This window comes from Euwallacea fornicatus, chromosome 23 (genome assembly GCF_040115645.1).
Source record: "Euwallacea fornicatus isolate EFF26 chromosome 23, ASM4011564v1, whole genome shotgun sequence".
Classification (NCBI taxonomy): Eukaryota; Metazoa; Arthropoda; class Insecta; order Coleoptera; family Curculionidae; genus Euwallacea; species Euwallacea fornicatus.
The window spans coordinates 3,172,581-3,192,155 of NC_089563.1; the positions used below are offsets into that span (position 1 = coordinate 3,172,581).

The following is a 19,575-nucleotide window of genomic DNA, read 5'->3' on the forward strand; positions in this document are numbered from 1 at the left end:
ACGCCTAGTTTCGTATTCTGCAGTTTGAGGAAACGTGGTTATAAGTGAATGATGTTGGGGAATATCAATGTAAAATAAATACGCTATATGAATCGAGGAATACTGAGTTAATTAATTAACTTCCAACTTTAAAAAAATTCACCAAGTCCTCTTCTGCTTCCATCTGTGTTACAAATGTATGAGGAAAAAATTTTTAATCAAGGCTTAATTAATTTTCAGCACGAAGGAAAAATTAAGATTAATAAGATAAGAATAAAGTTGGAAGATGTTTCCATCTAGAAAATCGCTTTGCAAGGGAGAGTGAAAATGGCTTTAAATATTTGGGAGAGGAGGGATTGTGTTGGGGAGTCTGATTTAATGGTCGAACGAAAGAATGCATTATGCATTATACCGGAAAAGTTACAAGTGTTTCTTTTCAGTAATGTGCTACACATTATTATTACTACTGAGAGGAAAAGAAACACCAAATTCCACCATTAACATAAAAGTCCCTGCAAGTTTTCATATCTGCCAAGATTCCATAATATATGAGCGGATTTAAAAACTTCTTTAAACTTTTTCCATATTTTATTCGTGTCTATCTCAGCCTGAAACGAATTTTGGATTAAAGCAAGAACGAATTGTAAAAACTCGATAAATGAGCTGCCTTGAATAGGGTTTTTGACAGCCTCAAAAAGGTTCACAAGTTAAGGGTGTCAACTGTATCGAGGAGAATCGATAAGATCGGTTTTCAACAGTCTTGAAAATGAGTTGAGCTACGGCGTCAAAAAGAATTTTATTTTAAAAAGGTTTTTGCTTTTGAAGAGTTTCGCTTCACAAAGTGTTCCATAATTAATGGTAAGTAAGAAAATAGCTGAATAATTAAGTAAATGTTTAGATTTGGCCAGTGGAATAAGTGTTTATCTAGAACTGCCTTGAGTAGGGATTCTCTTCTATCGAAAAACGGGCACAATTCTGTCAATATTTGCTCTGAAGCCTTAGGAAAAGACGTAACTTTGTACTATATGGAATCGGTTTCGACCATGTTGCCTAGAAACATTCCTAGTAAAGGGATCGTAAATTTAAGAGAATATCAGGGTCATAACATCAAAACTCCCGATTTGAAAACGTCTCGAGCGTTGGAGAGTGCAGCCGTATCCGAATGCGAAACTGGGCAGTGGAGTGCGTGCTGTGCCGAAAATAAATAATAAATGAAATATCCATGGCTGCGGAATGACAGTTCTTGTTTGCAAGATTCCACACGAATCATAATTCCAGAAGGTTCACATTTGCGGTAAGTGATTAGAATTCGATCGTTGTACCTAAATTAATCTCACTCAATATTATTTTCTGTGTTAGTGATCACTCTAAATGGCCTTTGTCTAAGTGCTTGTGTCCTCCCTCAAGCATGCATACGCCGTACGTTATTTCGTCTCGCGTATCGTCTCTATGGATAGACCGATGACCTGTAAACTCGCAAAAAAAAGGGTGTAAAGCTATTTGAAGGTTTGCAGGCCATCGCATTTTTGTCATTATTCACTCGGTGACTCGTACACCTTTACGTGCACGTTTTCGTACTAATACCAATTCTTAGGTGATTCAGCCGAGTGGTGGCCCTATAAACAGGACATTCGTAATACGGAATAAAGTAACAATCGGAGGTTCCTTTGGTCCGAAACCTCATTAGACACGACTTTAACTTCTTTCTCCCTTTGAGCCGCGTTCCTCCTAAATAAAACAATTGGCATATCTGGAGCCAAAATGCCACAGCCGAAAATTTGCTCTTTCACTTGCCCCGCTCAATCGACTGCTGTCAACTAACTCTAACCAGACGCACAAGCTGCCCCATTTTAATAATAATAAATAAATATCTTCATGTTTAAAGCAATAAGAACGGTTATCTGATGACCCTCTAACCTCGAAGGATATCGACGATTTCGCCTTATCGGCTTTTTTCTCGAAAGGCCGATATTTCGATAATGTGGGTAAAATGCACTTGCAATATTATCATTGTTGGAATAACAAAACGTAAAATAAAACCCTTGCGAAATTTATGTAATATTGACTGCGCACACATACCAATTCTGCAGTGAAACGATAAGGGTTAACAGCGGAGTTAAATTACTGGATTTATTTGTTACGAGGTTGGTGGGACGTAAATAATGCCAATTTGGCAGAAATGGAAACGCTAAAACGAGGAAAATAATATTTGTTGAGATTAAACGATTTTTATGATTTCATAGTGGTGCTCGAGCTTTGCGGAGAATGCGCACAAAAAAAAGTTGGTGAGATTTGAAACTTTTGAGAGTTCTAGAAGTCGCCGAAAAAAAATGGCAAAAATCAGCGAAATTCCGTTTTTTCGGAAATGGTGCGACTTGCCCAGGAAGGTCAAAGTCTAGAGCCGCGGACGTAACCAAAATTCAATAATTTTCCTTTTAAATGAGTAAATGTTTTTCCTCCTAAAATGGTTCATTTTACATATGCACACGAATATTTTGGCTACATATTACGATTCCAGTTCACGTATTCCTCGAGTCTAAACATCGGCCATATAAAGCAGCGAATTCGACCGGAGATTTTAATTAAGGTAATTTACGACCTCTTATATATTTTAGCGAGGGGATAATTAGGCGTATAACTCAAATTAATGGCCTGATTAGCCGGTGCTGCCTAAACCTGCAGCCGTGAATGAACTGTTATGGACTATTTACCCCGTTTTGAGTATCTGCTATATTGTTAAACAATTGTTCGATCCGAAACATAGAAAATCATAACATTAAAAAATAAAAATACAACTCGTGCTTAATTGTGACTGGTTCTGGGTACTCCGAACCGGTCCGTCCATCTTACCTTGTCGTTGGCCAATATCATACTACGTGAACATGGTTCATGTAAAGATTTTATGGGTTTGGACAATTTTAGTATTATTGGGTTTTCACGTGTGCAGGGTGTCTCATTTTATTTCCCAAAGCTCAATAATTGGTTTTTGTTCGTTATGTTCACAATTTTAATGCAGAGTTAAAAATACTAAAATTTTCATACGAACAGTAAATTTCGCATCAACAGTATATTCTTCGAAACTCATTTGGTAATAATTTAACCAATGGGACTGGGATTTGAGCGGTTTCTAGCAAATGTCACTAATAAAATGTTTCGACGCGAACATCTCTATTTAGATTTTTTGTTTTGCGATTTGACGTTGACATTATTGACAGTAGGACGAAAGAAGTGGTTACAATCTAAAAGTAACTATTATCAACATTTAGTAAGGGACTTCTAATTCTAGAGACACCTAATGGGAAATTTAGCGATTCGTAAGATACTTGCGAGACGTAAACTAACCGAAAAAATGTAAACAAACGAGTGATGAGCTCAAATGGTATTTATGTTAAATTTAAAATCAAAATTACCCGTTTTCCTCCATTTAAATTTTGCTCACCATGCGTAGTATTCACTTGAACAGTTGCTAAGTGGCATAAAACACATAACATGTAAAATAATTTGTTTATTGTCACCAATAAACTATTATGGGGCAGTAAAAAATTTTACCGATATACAAAACATGCTCCAATTTCCAAAGAGTGCCGTAAATGCCAAGGTTGAGGGCTTCTGCAATATTTAAAAAAAAAAAGGGGGGGGGGTGTCTGTCTGTCTCTCTCTCTCTCTTCAACGCCCGAGGTAGTTTTAAGGATACAAATAAAAGAGAATGGTAGTACCATCGAGTACCAGCGATAGTTGTTCATAATTCAACCGAATATTGCACATGTTTTCAATGGCTCCGATTCCGATTTAAACCGTTAAATTGTTTATGTCTGGAGAACAACGAAAGCCGCGATTTTTCAAGTCGCGTGCCACCATAACAATCAGAAATTTGCCGGGCCGATTTAGTCTGGTACCTCGGGTTTCCGGCACAGCACGCCGCGGAATGTCACGAGTCACCTGGTGAACTTCCGGCGGTGGTACCACGTCGAATATGGTTTCGATGACGGTGTTCTGCGAAGTACCACTCATAATGAAAGGCTAATTGACATCCTCGCTAAATGACGGGGGATAGAGTTTCCTTTCGGAGCGGGCAGACTTGTAGTTTGCAGTGTCTCTCTTTCACCCCGAATCTGTGAGGGTTCGGTTATTTAAACACGTCATGTCAATCACCATGTGACCCTATTGCTATCGGATCGGTCTAGCGAAGTATCGACCCTTGTAAACTGCCATGCCCTTTAGGGCCACCTGGTGTCTGCACATTCCTGTAAAATCGTCGAAGTGTATCAAGAGGGAACACGAGGGTATTAGCAAATTTATTATGTATACCCACTGTACACCCACAGTGGTTTCTAAACAACCCAAATCGGCGAAAGAAAATTCCAAACCGCAGCTCAGTAAAGAAGCAATGTGAAGAAGGGATCCCCGGACTTAATCAAATACAGGTGGTTAAAAGTGCCCGTTGTCCGCGAAAAAGGTTTACTGGAGCCCCCAAGGCGAAATGCTTTTTAGTTACAGTTGAAAGTTGCAAGGAGAAAATTATAATTTTTTTGTTTCAAATAACTGCCCTTATCGTCACGCCCAAGCTCACCTCCATTCCCGTGAAAGAATGAGGGTTGGCAATGATCATTTCATAATATTTGCCCACAAGATGAATATCGAAATCCCGTAAGTCATCGTGAAAGGGGCGTTTTATGTGTCGAGAGCCTTAATCATTTAAACATCGCCTCGGTGTGCGTGCGTGCATCGAATAATACTTCGCATTCAAATACATTAGAATTTATAATCCCCCCAAGCCCACGCGTGCTAATCCCTTATTGTACCCTCATCGAGCACATGACATATTTTACACACCCCTGAGCGGTCCCACGTATGTAAAGTCTGAGTATTGTAGTTGTGGAGTTGCGTCATCAATCGTAGTATTATCTCCGAATGGCAGCATGTCCTAAATAAGATTTACCTTTAATTGCAAACTTCAGGTTGTGCTTTCGTTCGGGGCAGTTTAGAGTTTTGATGAAACTTAAGCTGGAGTTGTACTGTTTTACATCACATAAGGCTACGATTTGAAACGAGATTCCATCCAAAAAAATCTGGTGTTTTTAGTGCGCATGTATTAATTGCTTTGCGGGGTTTGAACGTGAAGAATGGGGTTTCTGAAAACTGCACTCTCGAAAGTTTTTTTTCTTTTAGTTTTTGATCTTCGAAACAAATTCATCCTTAACCAGAAAGGATGTTTTCCTTGTCTTACGCATTTGCTGACGGAGAAAAAACCAGCTACACCAAATTTTTTGGCAACACCAATTATATCGAGCATTGATGATAGAGAAAAATCGAATCTGTTCGTAATTTGGAACCATAGAGTGATGAAATCCAGGTCCTTTTTTAATGATGATATTATAACGATGAAAATAATTGCATTTATGATATTGACAAGGTCGTCTTAAATCTACCACATCATCAGCAACCCCCTAAAAACAAGCAGAAACACAAAAATAAAGAGAAATATTTATTCTTTCGCGATATCATCAATCTTAAAATTGTCGAAAGGCGGTGCCCTAACGAGCAATTTTTTTTTTGTTTAAAACTTTCCATAACAATTTTCGGGATTAATGGCGTCTGGAAAACTAAAAACAAATTAATCAAGTAGAAGTTTGCTTCCCGAATCAATTAGGCAAACACTTTTGCCGATGCGACATTCTGAAGCGACAACAACGAAACTGTTCAAGTAAGTTTCCGACTTTTCATTATCTGATTGTTTTTTTTGGGCCTGTTAAACAAAACTGTTGAACATTCTCGCAGGAAATAAATGATCCACTCCTTAGGTATCTTATAGTATCACTTTCTTGCGCTCATTACTAGTAATAAACCTCATTTGTTTAAGTAAAGAAAGCTGTTCTGCAGATTCAAATTCACTACGAACGGTACAGAAAATCAACAAAACTTGTTGGATAATCAACTTTAACTCGAGCCGGAGTATTCCGATCGTCAATTCCTCGAGTTTCTTTCGATAAATAATCGAATCGCATTAGAAAAAGTCGAAAAAGCCGACGGCGTCATTTTTTTATGGACCGGTAACGGATTGACATCTGATTGCGCTACCAGTTTTTGCTGCTGAAAGACTGGTCAGCAGGACCGTTTAGTATGCGAATAAAAAAGGCCCCTCGCAGATAAAGAAAGAGTCACCATTATGTGCTACCAGTCAGGTAGAAAAAAAAATAAAAAAAAATAGAAGTGAAGGCTGAAATACCCCCTTTGAGGAAATTGGAGTTGACATGGCCGTGGGGTGGCAGGATGCAATGCAGAAGCCCTATCTCGGAAACGAAGTTGGGAAATTTTCAATTTAGTTCTGATAGGTCCTCACATGTACACGGCGTTTAATATTAAATTAAACCACTCTTAATTGTTGCATAATAACAAAGTCACTAAATCGAAAAGGCCGTCTATGCATACTACCTATACGAATCTCTTTCACTTTTAGCTCCTCCCTAATTTCACAATATTCCCAAATTAAAAATACTATTTCAACATTTTTCCAGCCTTGTCAACCCTAATTCTGCGGTCTGCGGGCAACCCCCAGTATTAATTTAGTAAATCCACGCTCAATTGAAACTTATTTATCCTCGGCCGGAACATTAATAAATTAGCAAATGTTCTTTTATTGAGGCACCAGCCATCGTTATAAGGGCAACAACTTTAATCAACAACGCCCACATATTGCTCGCAAACGAATATAACAATTGGACACATTTCTGCTGAACTTTTAATTAATTAGGGCGGGACGGGAATACGTGGACTTAAAACGACGTCCGATAATAAAAATATAATGGGTCATTTTAGCCGGACAGGAGGGTTGTATGCCACAAACGATCATTACTTCAAGAAACCCATAGTTTCTAATGGACATGGTTTATGGATTGGCCAGTGCGAGGGGTCCCTAACTCGTTACCTTTGGTCTGGTTCCCTAGTGAACATTAGATGAAGGTAAACACATACAGATTGTCCTTTAAGCCAGATCCACCAGTAGGTGAAATTATAAGTAACCGATAATGTCGATTTAAAGTTTATTTCGATTTAAAACCAGACACGCAAAGAAACATGAAAAATTTACGTTGTCGTCCAAAAAAAAAACAAAAAAAATCAAAAAAAAAAACAAAAAGAATGTCAATCGTTAAGCTTTTTCACAAAATTCACCAGGGCACTTACATTTATACTAATATAAAAATGTACAAACATACTTTTTATACTTTCCCAACTCTGGTTCACAAGCTCCTGCATCGTTGAAAACGATTTTTAAGCCTTTTAGGAAAATTAAAAAAACCCACATAACGCCAAGAAGCTGCCGGATAACTCGAAAACTCGTAGCGATAGATTATTTCATGGTACGTCATATGTTAAAAGTTGCCCAAATAAGGTTTTAGTTTCAAAAGTTTCGACTTAGTTTAGGGACTATTGCGCGCAGTTTAGAATGGAGTGTTCCATTTGGAAAAATGGAAAAACACGGATAATTTCGTTATACTGACATAAACATACAACATACTAACGAACAGAAAGTTTAACCGACAATTGGAGTAACGGCAGCTAAGTGGAACGCATCCACAATTAAGGGTCGGTTCTTCTTGCTTAAATTGCATGCAAAGCAACTTACAGCCAAGAGTAGCCATTAAAGTGTGTCTGTGTTTATGACGGGGGTGTTTTAGATAGCTCTCCTTATTTAACGTTAGTTTCAAAAACACTTCATTCTCCAGCTGCGCATTTCTGACTATAAGTAACTTTACGTGCAATTTTAGCACATTGATGAGCCGGACCTTAGTCAATTTTAAACTTATGGATTGCCGAATTCAACGACGTTATCTAAACTAGAGCTTTAGCCTCACACAAAATTTTGGTTTAATTAGCAGTAAACTTTAAAGATAATGCATCGTAAATAATGTGAAACTTGCGTTAGTTCAACTGTGGTGGCACGAGAAAACTTACTTTTTAAAGGTAGATGTATAGTGACTGTAATGATGCACTGACTTTTTACTGTCAATGCAGGCTGGAGGGTACCACGAGGACGTGACAAAATTAGTTTCGTCACACATACGCGAATGCCAAAAAAACCACATGGGAGATGGCAAACATCGACAAAAAAACAAATTATGGTTGTATTCCATGAATTGACCTCACTCTCCAGTCGAGGACGACGCGCAAGAGACAATTCCAAATAGTGGGATCACACCTGGAGTCGCACGGATCACGGTTAACATTAGCTTTAGGGTTGGACACAGTCAGAAATTTTTGAAAAAAATTGACGTTATAGATTTTGACGGGAAAATAAATAAATCTCACAAAAAGGAGATAAACGATTCTCGTGTTATTTCGCGGCTCCTTATTCAAGAGCGAAAAGGTATCGACTTTTGTATAATGTTCCGAAATGAAAACCGTAATTCTATTTACTTATTTATATATACAGGGTGTTTCCTAACTACGTATAAAAAATTGAAAGGCGTAATCCTCGACTGATTTTGAGTCAAAAATGTCAAATAAACATATGTCCGCAAATGCCTTGTTTCCAAGATACAGGGTGTTGACTGAAAGACGTTGAAAAAGGTTTTAAAGGTTTCTAAAGGTTTGGTGGTATTTAGTAACTTGTTTATTGTTAGTTTTTTTTGCTACTTCCACTACTATAAACAAGATAGTCAGTGTTATTTTGGTGTTTTACTCTCTAAAGTGAAAGAATTTAATTCTGCGTCCCAAAAATCAGATTATACCTAAGTTTTGAAAATTTTTCAAATGCCTAATGACACTAATCAAGAAATGGCCAATATGGTTTTTGTTTACGGCCTTGCTGATGGTGAGTGTTTGGCAGCGAGGCACATTTACGTGGAAAGGTTTCCAAACCACCAAGCTCCCAACCACCAAACCTTTAAAAACCTCTTTCAAAGTCTTTGTGATACAAGATCCCTTATGAAGTAATGATGGTCATTTTCAGCAATTCTTATAATTAATCATTGAAGCATTCCCCCAAAAAATTGTCTTTTCTAAAATTCAAACACCCAAATTGAGTCATTTTGGAAATAAAATCTCTTTTTCTTGTCAAATTTCAACACCCTGTATCTTGGAAACAAGGCATGTGCCAACATATGTTTATTAGACATTTTTTACTCAAAATCAGTCGAGGATTACGCCTTTAAATTTTTTACACGTAGTTAGGAAACACCCTGTATATATATATATATATATATATATATATATTCGATTTAATTCAAAAACAGTGCAACTTGACCGGTTGCGTAGCTGGCCCAGTCAGCGACGAGCGCTCTGTACGCGGTTGCTACGGAAACCGCCGCTGATGCTTTGGGATCGATGTTCCCACGCCACGCGAAAGTTCCTGCAGGACACCCGGAAGTCGACGGGAATAGCTGGATAGCTGCCTCCGGGAGCGCTGCGCCGGCTGACGGGCTTTGTTTAAACCCTGGCAAGTCAGTTTGAGTTGTGACAATTTATTGCTACGTGAAATTAAACCGACGTCACTTATGATCCCTGTACGGATATAAAGATGTTCGCCTTTTATACCTGCCTTTTGACACCAAGCGTGTCTGCCTTAAAACGATCTGTTTTATTGAATCTTAAACCCATTAAGGCCGAGAATAGGAATTTACGATCAACTCAAACACACCCTGAAAGCGTTCATTTTCTAACTTTCCTTAAAAATCTAAACGAATTGCGCCAACTGGCAATTCTATTAGACAGCTTCGTAATAGTTTAACTAATAAATACCTCTCGAACTCCGTATGGAGTTTTTAAGGAGCAATAAGTCATCCGAAACGTTTAACATTAATTACTTTACAGTTTGAACAAGTGCAATACTTCGGCGATTAGTCATCATAAAAGTTTATGTATTCCATGGTATTTAGAATTTAATGAGATAAGTTGCCCGGGAATGGGTAACCTGTGAAACAACCGATATTCATTGTTAAAAACGGATCGTGCGGGTACGAAACCTCGGACTTGGATGTTATTTATTGTCTGGGTAAAGAACGGAATAGAATTACTCATAGTTAAATTACGAATAACTATTTGTCAATGATTTATCTTCGTTTCCTACCAATGACTCACAATTAAAAAGCCGATTGGTGAACGATGAAACGGAGGTTAACATTTTCAGGTGTTACTTATATTCATTATGGAAATCGTCAAAATGTCTGACGCGTCCACAATGGGCTCGTCTTAACGATAGATAAATTTCTCGTCCAATCACGACCCCAGTCGGCGATCCGCAGTTATTGAATCGTTTCTATGCAAATTGATATATATTGGTTAAAAATAAGAAAGTTCCTACAGCTGCGACCGAAAAGTCATTAAAATTCTGCTCATTTTAAGTTTAGTTTCAGTCGTACGACTCAGATTTAAACTACTAATCCAGTTCAACTACGGGTCAAATTTAAATTGAAGGTATACAACCCTAGGCCTGCAGTCGGATTCTATAGGTCGGGCTTTAAACTCGACCTGAACTTTAAGCTTTAGATTTGACGTACTTTCCACTAATTATCTGTCACAAACTTGCCTTTAGTTTTTCGCGGGGTTTAGATTGACGGTTTACAACTGTGCTTTATAACTATTTCTTCGTACGTTTATCGTTTAGAGCAAAATGGTGCTTAAATTTTCAATCTAAAATTCTGTAAAGAACGCCTATTTCCATGGAAGTGCCCAATCAAAATGCCAGGTGCCGAAATAGCAGGTACTTGCCGTTAAAAACAAGCAGTGGCTCGTAATTATTTGAAAAATGTTACAAATTCACATATGTAAGTAGTGACAGAATGACAAAGGGCGGTTTTGTAGAGGAAAATAGTCGACGCTGAGTACAAACCAAACATAAACGTTTTAGCTAACCCGACAAATCACCCTTGGAGGCCGATCAGCTGATCTCGTTAAGTTTGACGTCGTGGTTTAACCATTTTGTTAACACGGTTTGACTCGGTTGGTCGGCGAACTAACCCCTTTTTTCTGTTCCCCTACTGTAATGTCCCGTTTTCAGCATCTTGACGCAATAGTTACGAAGCCGTGTCCGATTGACGATCGTGTGACTCGTCGATTCAATTCCAAACTGTGACATATGACACCGATCAATGACAACTCGTATTTTTACCGATCTGAGGGTACTAGACGGACGTGGTGTAGCAACGCGAAATCGACGAAGGATAGTTAGCTGAAAATGTTTTCGATCGCTAAATCAAAGAGAAGCGTGTTTGCACCGAACGACCTTCCGAAAAGTGTTTTTGGAAATTGGAAGTCAAATTTTACAATTCCATCGGATTGCGGAAGTACCTCGTTTTTCTAAATTAGCTAAAATGAAAAAGTCGCTCTGCATTTTTCGTTTCACCAGCCTTTTGGTTCGTAAAAATTAGAGCTCGTAATACACTTTGTACCGAATATCCTAACGAAAGCATGATCATGCTGTGACACAAAACTACAATCAAACGGTAACCATACTTACCCGTATATTCGAGATAAATAAATCGTTACTCAGAGCAAAAAGTCGGGTAGCCCCCCCGCCCCCCATCATCCTCCTTCCCCCCTCCCCCCACCCCACCTTCCAACTAACCAACGCCCAAAATAACTAAAACAACACAATTCTGCGAAACCAACGAAACTGCGGTAAGTAATGAATTAGCTGAGCTACAATGACCGCAATAAATTAAGTAAACCTAATTTTCTCCGCCCTTCAGGTAAAATCTAATCCAGGCTGGCAGTTAGGAATTTAAATTGTCACCGAATGTCTCGGGTAATGTGACCCAAGGCGCTCTAACTAGCACCATCGTCGTTAGAGCTTTAAGATTGGGGAATAATGTTGTTTGACTTTGAGGATTTGAATAACGTCTCGGCAAATTTACTTTGCCTCTATCAGGGCACAAGACGCCAGATTGAAATCCGGAATTTTCATGCAAATTTATCAAAAATAAATTATGTCGCGAAAGGTTTTATTTTTTTTTTTAACGCTTTCAGTCATTTAATTACAAACAGCGGCTTATAAAAAAGAAAAAAAGAAAAAAAAAAAAGGTGTATACTAGGGTGTGAGCTCATTAGCCAGCCCTTGTGGCTTGAGAATTGTAAACTTGCCGAAGAGGAGACATCGAATAAATCGATGGAAAAAAAAGCGTGTAATTTACGACCTCAATATCCCGATTGAAAAGCGGTTGTGTTCGGTGCTCCAGCTCAATTTCTTTGTAAGTACAAGATATATTTTCCTCGGGAAACTGTGCAAATGAGCAACTATCTCGAATCGTGATAAAAACTTACCTCTTCAGCGACTTCTTTCACGTCCCCGTTTTTATCGTTGTTGCTTTCTTTTGATGGTTTCGACTTATCCTTTTTCGAAAAAGAGATTGACCTGAGGAAATTGTTGGTGGCTTAATCCTGAATTTGGATTCCACTATTCATCTTACCGGAATGACCATTTCTTTTTCTTTTCCTTCTTCTTCTTCTCCGTTGTTTCTTCGATTTTCGGGCTAGGTGCTTCTTTTTCCGGTACCTTCTCTATTTCTCCATTGACGTGTTCGGGCACGGCCGCAGACTCCTCCTCGGCTTTCGTGGCCTCGTTGGAGGGCTCCTCGGGGAGACCGTTCTCTTTTACCTCGATCTTTGGAGATTCCACTTTTTCCTTCTCTTCCGTTTCATCTTTTGACGTTTCTTCTTTGTCCTGAAAAAAAAGAAAAAACAATTGTTTTCTCTGTGTATTTATCAGAAGCAAACAAAATCATGAATGAGTGTTAGTTACTGGAAAAGCACTCTAAACCCCTAGTAAACAACTGATATTGTTGTGCTGTATCAAATTATACGTACGTGTAACCGCTTTCTTTGAACGCGCCTTCTGTAAATACGTTATTGGAGCTAAAAGGTGAATCATAGCAATTACCATACTGAATGGACGTGTTAATGAACTTTGGTAATCAACCAAACATTTCCTACTTGTCTAAAAACAGCTAAAATTGCTGTTCATAAATTATTTATAGACATTCGTGTCTAGAAGGCACATTTAAATAACAACATAATCGGATAAACGGCATGCATTACGATTAGAAACTTATTACGAAACATGCTCTGATAAAATTTTAACAAATTAGTAAACCGTGGCGAGATAAATCTTCGGCGAACTGGCGCTAATAAAATAAGCAAAACTATGTGTTTACCATTAAAGATTCACTGATATATTCGGGACATTTGCGTGTGTAAATATCTCTTTAAGTATGGCGGGTCAAAGAAAATTTTCAGCCAATAAAACAGTTATAAACAATTTATTTTCTAAACACATTCTTGAGTTCGAATGATCGCAAAACATGAAATGCGATATACTGAATTGGGCTATAGATCTATAAGTTGTAGGATTTAAAACGGTTAACGTCTCAGAGTTCGACATCCCTGGTTGAACATAAGCTCAAAACTGAGCCCGTCAACTTCTACAAATGGACAAACCTAACAAAAGCCTAATAAAGGTTAGCAACTATGTGACGTATGAGAACGTGACTTGGAAGATAGAGGTCTTGTCATCTTTTCCTCTAGCTTCCGTTTCCAATATTCCACATTCTACGACTATAAACTTTGGGAGCAACCGCCCCATTCTTAAAACTTCACCGTCTTGTTTCCATTAGAAATGACTTGTACAGCTTTTCATGTTGTAATCCTTTGTTCGATACAGGAAGAAAAAATAAAAATTAAGCTTTACTGTTTAAAAGCACGTGGTATCTCACGCTCATTTCACACTTAACCAACTGTGAAATGAACGTAATTAATAAATACTGCAACAGAGCACTTCGTTCGAAAAGAACGTTTTACGATGCACAGATGCCGCATACAATTCACTGTGTATCTCTCAGTTTCAATCATTCGTTGATCAAATTAAAGTTCGTGTATACGCAACTGTCGCACTCTGTAGGTTTTACTCTAATTGATGATGACGTGCTCATTGCAGAGACCTTCCAAGCCCGCATAACATGTAACGAAACGATCGACTTCTGGCCTACAAAAATGCCCTGGGGAGATGGAAAAAGGTAATAGACGTGAAACCGTGACTTTGCGGTATGGTTACTTTTAATACATTGTAAAGAGAACCAATTACATTACGTCTTACAATGTTGTTGTCTTCGCAGATCATCATGTTTGCAACAATTATTAAAGGAAACCTTAAGTTGAGCGGTAACCAGGCAGCAGCTACTGTGCAAAGTTTTGTTTCAGGTTTTTGGCTCAACGCAGGTACTTTTCCCCAGGCACCAAGGTCTTAGTCTTTATTGTTAATTATAATTACCGCCATCACGGGAGCCTGCATACAAGCAGGTAAAAATGATATAGTTCTCTGGTACAGTAACCCTGGGATGAAGCAAAACAAATTAGGAGAGCAACCGTGAAAAAAACGTTACATATGTATATTAAGGTAAAAAGCAAAAGGGCGTTCCGTGAATCTGTGGATGATTTTCGCTTTTGAAATGTGCTCAAAAGTTAAAAACACGAAGTATTCACCTTCCCCGTTTCCAGCAAAAAATAATAATTTCCATATTTCATTCGATGTCGTCTGCACTAGCGCCTACGCATGACTTGGGGGGTGGATTTTGCCTTTGAAATTCGTACTTTAACAACCTATATTTCATTCGTTTCGATATAAAAATGGACGAGTTAGTGCCTACTTTTAACGGCAACTCTTCTCCTACATGGTGCTAAGCTATTTTCCAATGCAAAACATTCAATGTGCCCAACGCAAATAACAACATACATGCCACACAATCAACTAACCTTTCAGCAACGTTCTCTCCGGAATTAAACACGATGGGACAACCTCAGGAGCGCCCAATAGATATTTAAAAAAATGCAACGTGTCAGAATGATTAGAAGAATATCAGACATCGGAATAGTTGGCCGCAAAGAAGGGGATTCGACGCTATCAACTCTCGACTTAGAAGTTGAAAGTGGTCAAAGTTAAATTCTTTCGTGGCTAAAAGTTAACGTCTGGGAAGTACGTGGGATCATGGCCAGCCCTGGGGACAAGGTCGTAAAACGGACGCGGAACTGCCAGTGTTTAATCGACGGCAATTTATTGAAACAGGAACTTGGTTTTGACGCCAATTACCGAGATGCTCCTTCATTGTTCGACTAACTCAGTTTCCTTTCGGAGTTCACCCTGTACGTTCACAAATTGCAATAATTAGTTTCCCAGGTGAAAGTAATCATAACTATGAATTACCGAGCGAATGAGGTAAGTTCAAGGGCGGACGCAGAATGTGTGTTCTCTAGTACGGCTGGTACTCTTAACTAGGTATCTCAATAATGGCGGCAAAAATAGATTACTCACAATACGAGAACAGACTGCTCGTCTATTAGCATGTATGACATGCAAAGAAATCTGCTGCAGTGAAAAACGCCGCGGGCGACACTCGTAGACTTATGAGTAATGGTTATAGGATAATTTGTTGGTTTTTGTTGTTACAAATCGACCGGAATGGATTTATAAAAAAAACAGATCTAACAAAGTCAGTGGCCTCGATAAGGAACGTTTCATTTTAAAAATTACTTCAAGCTGTTTCCTAAGAAGTGATCTTATCGCGTGAAGGATTTAGGTAATAGTATGACTGGAACTAAGAACGTTGCAGGATTGAGAAATGGACCACTCCAAGTTTGGGTTCGATTTATAGGAAAAGTTTGTTTCGTAAAATTAATGTATGAATCGAAAACATTGTATTCCGTGTTTAAAAAAATCTGTGGGTTGATTAATCGAGCCGATAAAAACGATAACTGCCCTTTTTTAATCGACGCATACATGATAGATTTAGCGATCGAGTCGGGTAAACAAAATTAATGCTTAACGGATTGCATGCAATTAAAACTGAATTGTATTTCCAAATTAAATGCGTCAGACAACAACGTGCATCACTATCTCCCTCTCCAATTCATTAATTTATATTACATGTAATTAACATTCTTTGTGTTTGTAACGGCGCCTCGGGGTGACCTAATCCCGAGAGATGTAGAAATCCATTAACTTATGTTTTTACTTAGCTAATTAACTATATAAGCGCTTTTCCTCGTTTATTTTTCATACAACATAAAGTTGATTGCAAATACAAAAGCAATCCATAAAATCAATATAAATTGCTGTTTACCTGCATGAACAGCAGTAAAACTTCTTAAAAGCAAACAAACGATGGTTACGAGAAGAGGCCTCTGACCCAAAACACATAATCCTGTGCAATGAAAATAAATAATGGTACCAATTAATTAGCACCAACAAAAGTCGCGGCCGGCGTCGTATCAAATAAAGCGGGAACATTGTATACGTAATTGGAGATTTGTAAACGCGCCTTCCGCCATGCCTCAGAATGACTCAATTTTTAGAAGGGAATCGAGGGAATTTCTCATGTGGCAAAGATCATGGCCTGGATACAAATTTCATTTCCAGCCATCCATCAAGCAGGAAACTGGAATAAAAATGTTACCCCGAGTGCAATTCCCACCGAAATAAAAAAAAAAAACTTATTGTTTTCCGTAAAATGGTATTTCCGAATAACCAGGTAAGACATTGAAAATGAGTTAAACATGTTTCGAGCTACTCGATACCACTGATATTGACATGTCCCAGCACTGCCGTTCGCTGTGTAAAAGAATAGTCTGAGAATTTAATTCTAAGGCTTGCGCATCCAACAATTTTCAGCACAAAACTTGGATTTTTGCCCATCCTGTAGGTGTGCATTTTTCCTCGGCAATATATGGGACTTCAAGAATCCTTGTCGCATAGCGCATATGCTTCATTTTCAAAAAATAACTGAGCCGTTTTAGAGGAGAAACCTAGTTCTAAAATTTACCTAAAGCTTTCTAACGAGTCAAGTCAGTCAGTTGCTATCTAAGCTACGGTTTCTCGGCGCCGCAATAAAACTTTGCCACGCATTCATGTGGTTTTCGAAGTAGCAGCAGAGAAGACCGAGATTGACGTTGAAAAGCACTAACCACCCCAAGGAACGGTATCACTTTCGTAGAAAACCCTACCTGTAGTTCAGTTATCTACGTTACCATACCGGAAAAGTATGTTTTACATGCGAACAGTGGCCTGCGAACAGTGAAGGCTGTGCACTCAGCAAAAGTTGGCGCTTAAGCTTTTCTACACACTTTCTGACCACGCCCATATTTTACTGACTCGATTCCTGTCATCGATATTTTTTTTATTCATCCAATTTTCGCTTCAAAAAATTTGAATACCAACAGAGGACGTGGAAGGCAACGACCAGGCAGACTTCACCAGAAGATCAAAATGTGCAAAAATATACGCAGGTTTGATCGGAACAAAGTCCACCGTCTATTACGCAGACCACCTACCTGTCGCGCCTAGTTTATGATACGCTCTGTATATTTGAATTTAAGCAGTCTTTACGTCCCTCAAGCACGACTTCCGCAAAAACCTTCCCCAACGTTTTCCTCGTGGCTATTGAAACTTTCGGGGCCCATCGCAATACTCTCCGAACGAATTAAGGCATTTTTCCACCCTTCTCTCCTTTTATTACAAGCAACAAGCGAAAACCGAAAGGGGAGCAACGCCCAATGATACGCCACCCTCGACGGACGTTTTTTCGGATCGATAATCCATTGTGCAACGGCCAATTTCGAATTTAAATGGATTTGCGTAAACAAATATCAAAATGTCCTCAACCCGATGTGCAACGCAAATTGCAACATCAAACAATTACCCCGGATAAGTATGGAAGCAAATTTCCGAGCCACGTTGTCGAGTATCACAAGCGATATCATTGACGATAAAACCGAAGACGAATATGCAGATTATTGCAGATGGCCGAGACCGGGTGCGGCTCGAGGATTTTTTTTTATTTTATTTTGACAGTCTGGTCGAACGGGGTTCACCCGTGCTCCTCCCCCCCCTCCACCCCTCCCCCCTCCCTCCACCCGTGTATAATGATATTAAACGATCTTGCTTGGCAACGGCGATGTCGCATTATTACCTTATTACCGGCGCCCTCTTTGTGTAACGAACTCAAACTTGAATAGAAAAACAATTGCATTTGCATAAAATGCCCACGCAAAAAATCCGTCGTATCTCTCGTACGGCTTATGACCGCTTGCAGACTGTTAAGTTTGGATTAGCGAAGCCACGTTTAAGATGAGAGAGATACTGCAGGAACAATACTGGAAGATTATCGTAAGAGTGAAAATGGCGGCGGAACTGTCTCCTTAACAAAACTCTATTGCGTTGACGTAAAAAAAAAAAAACACCGCACCTGTCAAATAGACACATTTCAGCAATGGAATGCCTTATACTTATCGTTTTTTGAACGCATGAGGATCGGAGCAATAACAGCTGTTCGATTCGAACAGCTGACTGCGGCACTGCCACTGGTATGGGTAGGTGGTATGCCAGAGGTATGAGTATAAAATAGCTCGAATACACACCAGACACAAATTGCAGGGCAGAAAGCGATAATCCTGCTTGACTCCGTTGTCTGATGCCAAACCAAAAAAAGAGGCCCGAACGCGCGATAGAGGCTTCGGACGCGGGCTCTAAATCCTCTGCAAACACGGGGATTTTTAGAGGGTGAAACTCCACACAGGCTGGCAGTAAGGACGTCAGCACCATCTTACTGACAAGGTTCTTTTATTCCCCCCCCCAAATTGTAACTTCACTTTCAATTATACTTACGCTACGCTATTTCTTTTATTTCGCATTATTATGCCGTTTCCTTTGCCGTGAGGAATGAGGCTACAAATTTTCACACGAGTTTAAATCTCGATATCATTAAAGGTGCCATCTGTTCTGCTGAAGACGAGCATTCGAAATAATGGGGCAGCTACAATTGGCAACGTCGGGGTCTTTAGATTACATCTATCCTATTTTAGGTGCAAATGGACATCAACGTCATAGTTCTTTGATCTGTTTAACGCGTCCGATGGAGTTAAACATTAAGGACAAAAGCCACGTTTAGCTGGTATAATAAAAATACGATCACTCAGTTTCATAACCGTACGAGTTGTTGGTGGAAATGTGAAATAGAATATATTTTTTTCATGTTAACGGCTGTTTATATCGGAAGCGAACAGGGAGGAACGGTTAGCTATAAATGGCGGAAAAGTGTATAGAATATTTTAGAACAGAGATATAAATATTTAAATATATAAGGCCACCGGTGGCTACTAATATCTTATTCTGTCAGACCGCCTGACCTCGAGTTGAAGTACGTATTGCGATGTCTATTGCAACTTAATCAAATACCTATTCCCTCTATGCCTGGGTTGGGCGAAAATTCTAATCTAGCACTAATCTATTGGTGATTACTAAAATTTTGGAATATGATTTTTTGCATTATAATGCATCTTTCAAAACCGACACAAGACAATTCAACAATTCGTCTTTTGCCAGACTCGAGAAGATAGTATATACAAAAGTTGGTGCCACTTCTACCTCCATGCATTTGTAATACTTATCTCAGGATTGAGGCCCTTTAAATACTTATAATTTCCCGAGCAACACTTGATACGCTTCAAATTAATATTTAAAAGGACCGCTCTCAGTACAAACTTAATTGTTTTAAACAGAAACAAAGTTTCCTTATGACTGTATTTCCACTACTTTGTTGAAGCTTAACTACGCCC

General features: G+C 38.8%; 1 protein-coding gene across 2 annotated transcripts in view; it reads right to left on the reverse strand.

Moving 5' to 3' along the window:
• Positions 1-19,575, reverse strand: part of LOC136346594 (uncharacterized) — a 54,202-nt gene that overhangs the window by 16,625 nt on the left and 18,002 nt on the right. For both annotated transcript variants that reach the window (XM_066295906.1, XM_066295907.1), the window contains exons 3-4: positions 12,384-12,637; positions 12,238-12,328 (exon numbers count right to left, since the gene is read on the reverse strand). In XM_066295906.1, coding sequence (XP_066152003.1) covers positions 12,238-12,328; positions 12,384-12,637 — 345 coding nt within the window. The remainder of the gene's footprint in view (positions 1-12,237; positions 12,329-12,383; positions 12,638-19,575) is intronic.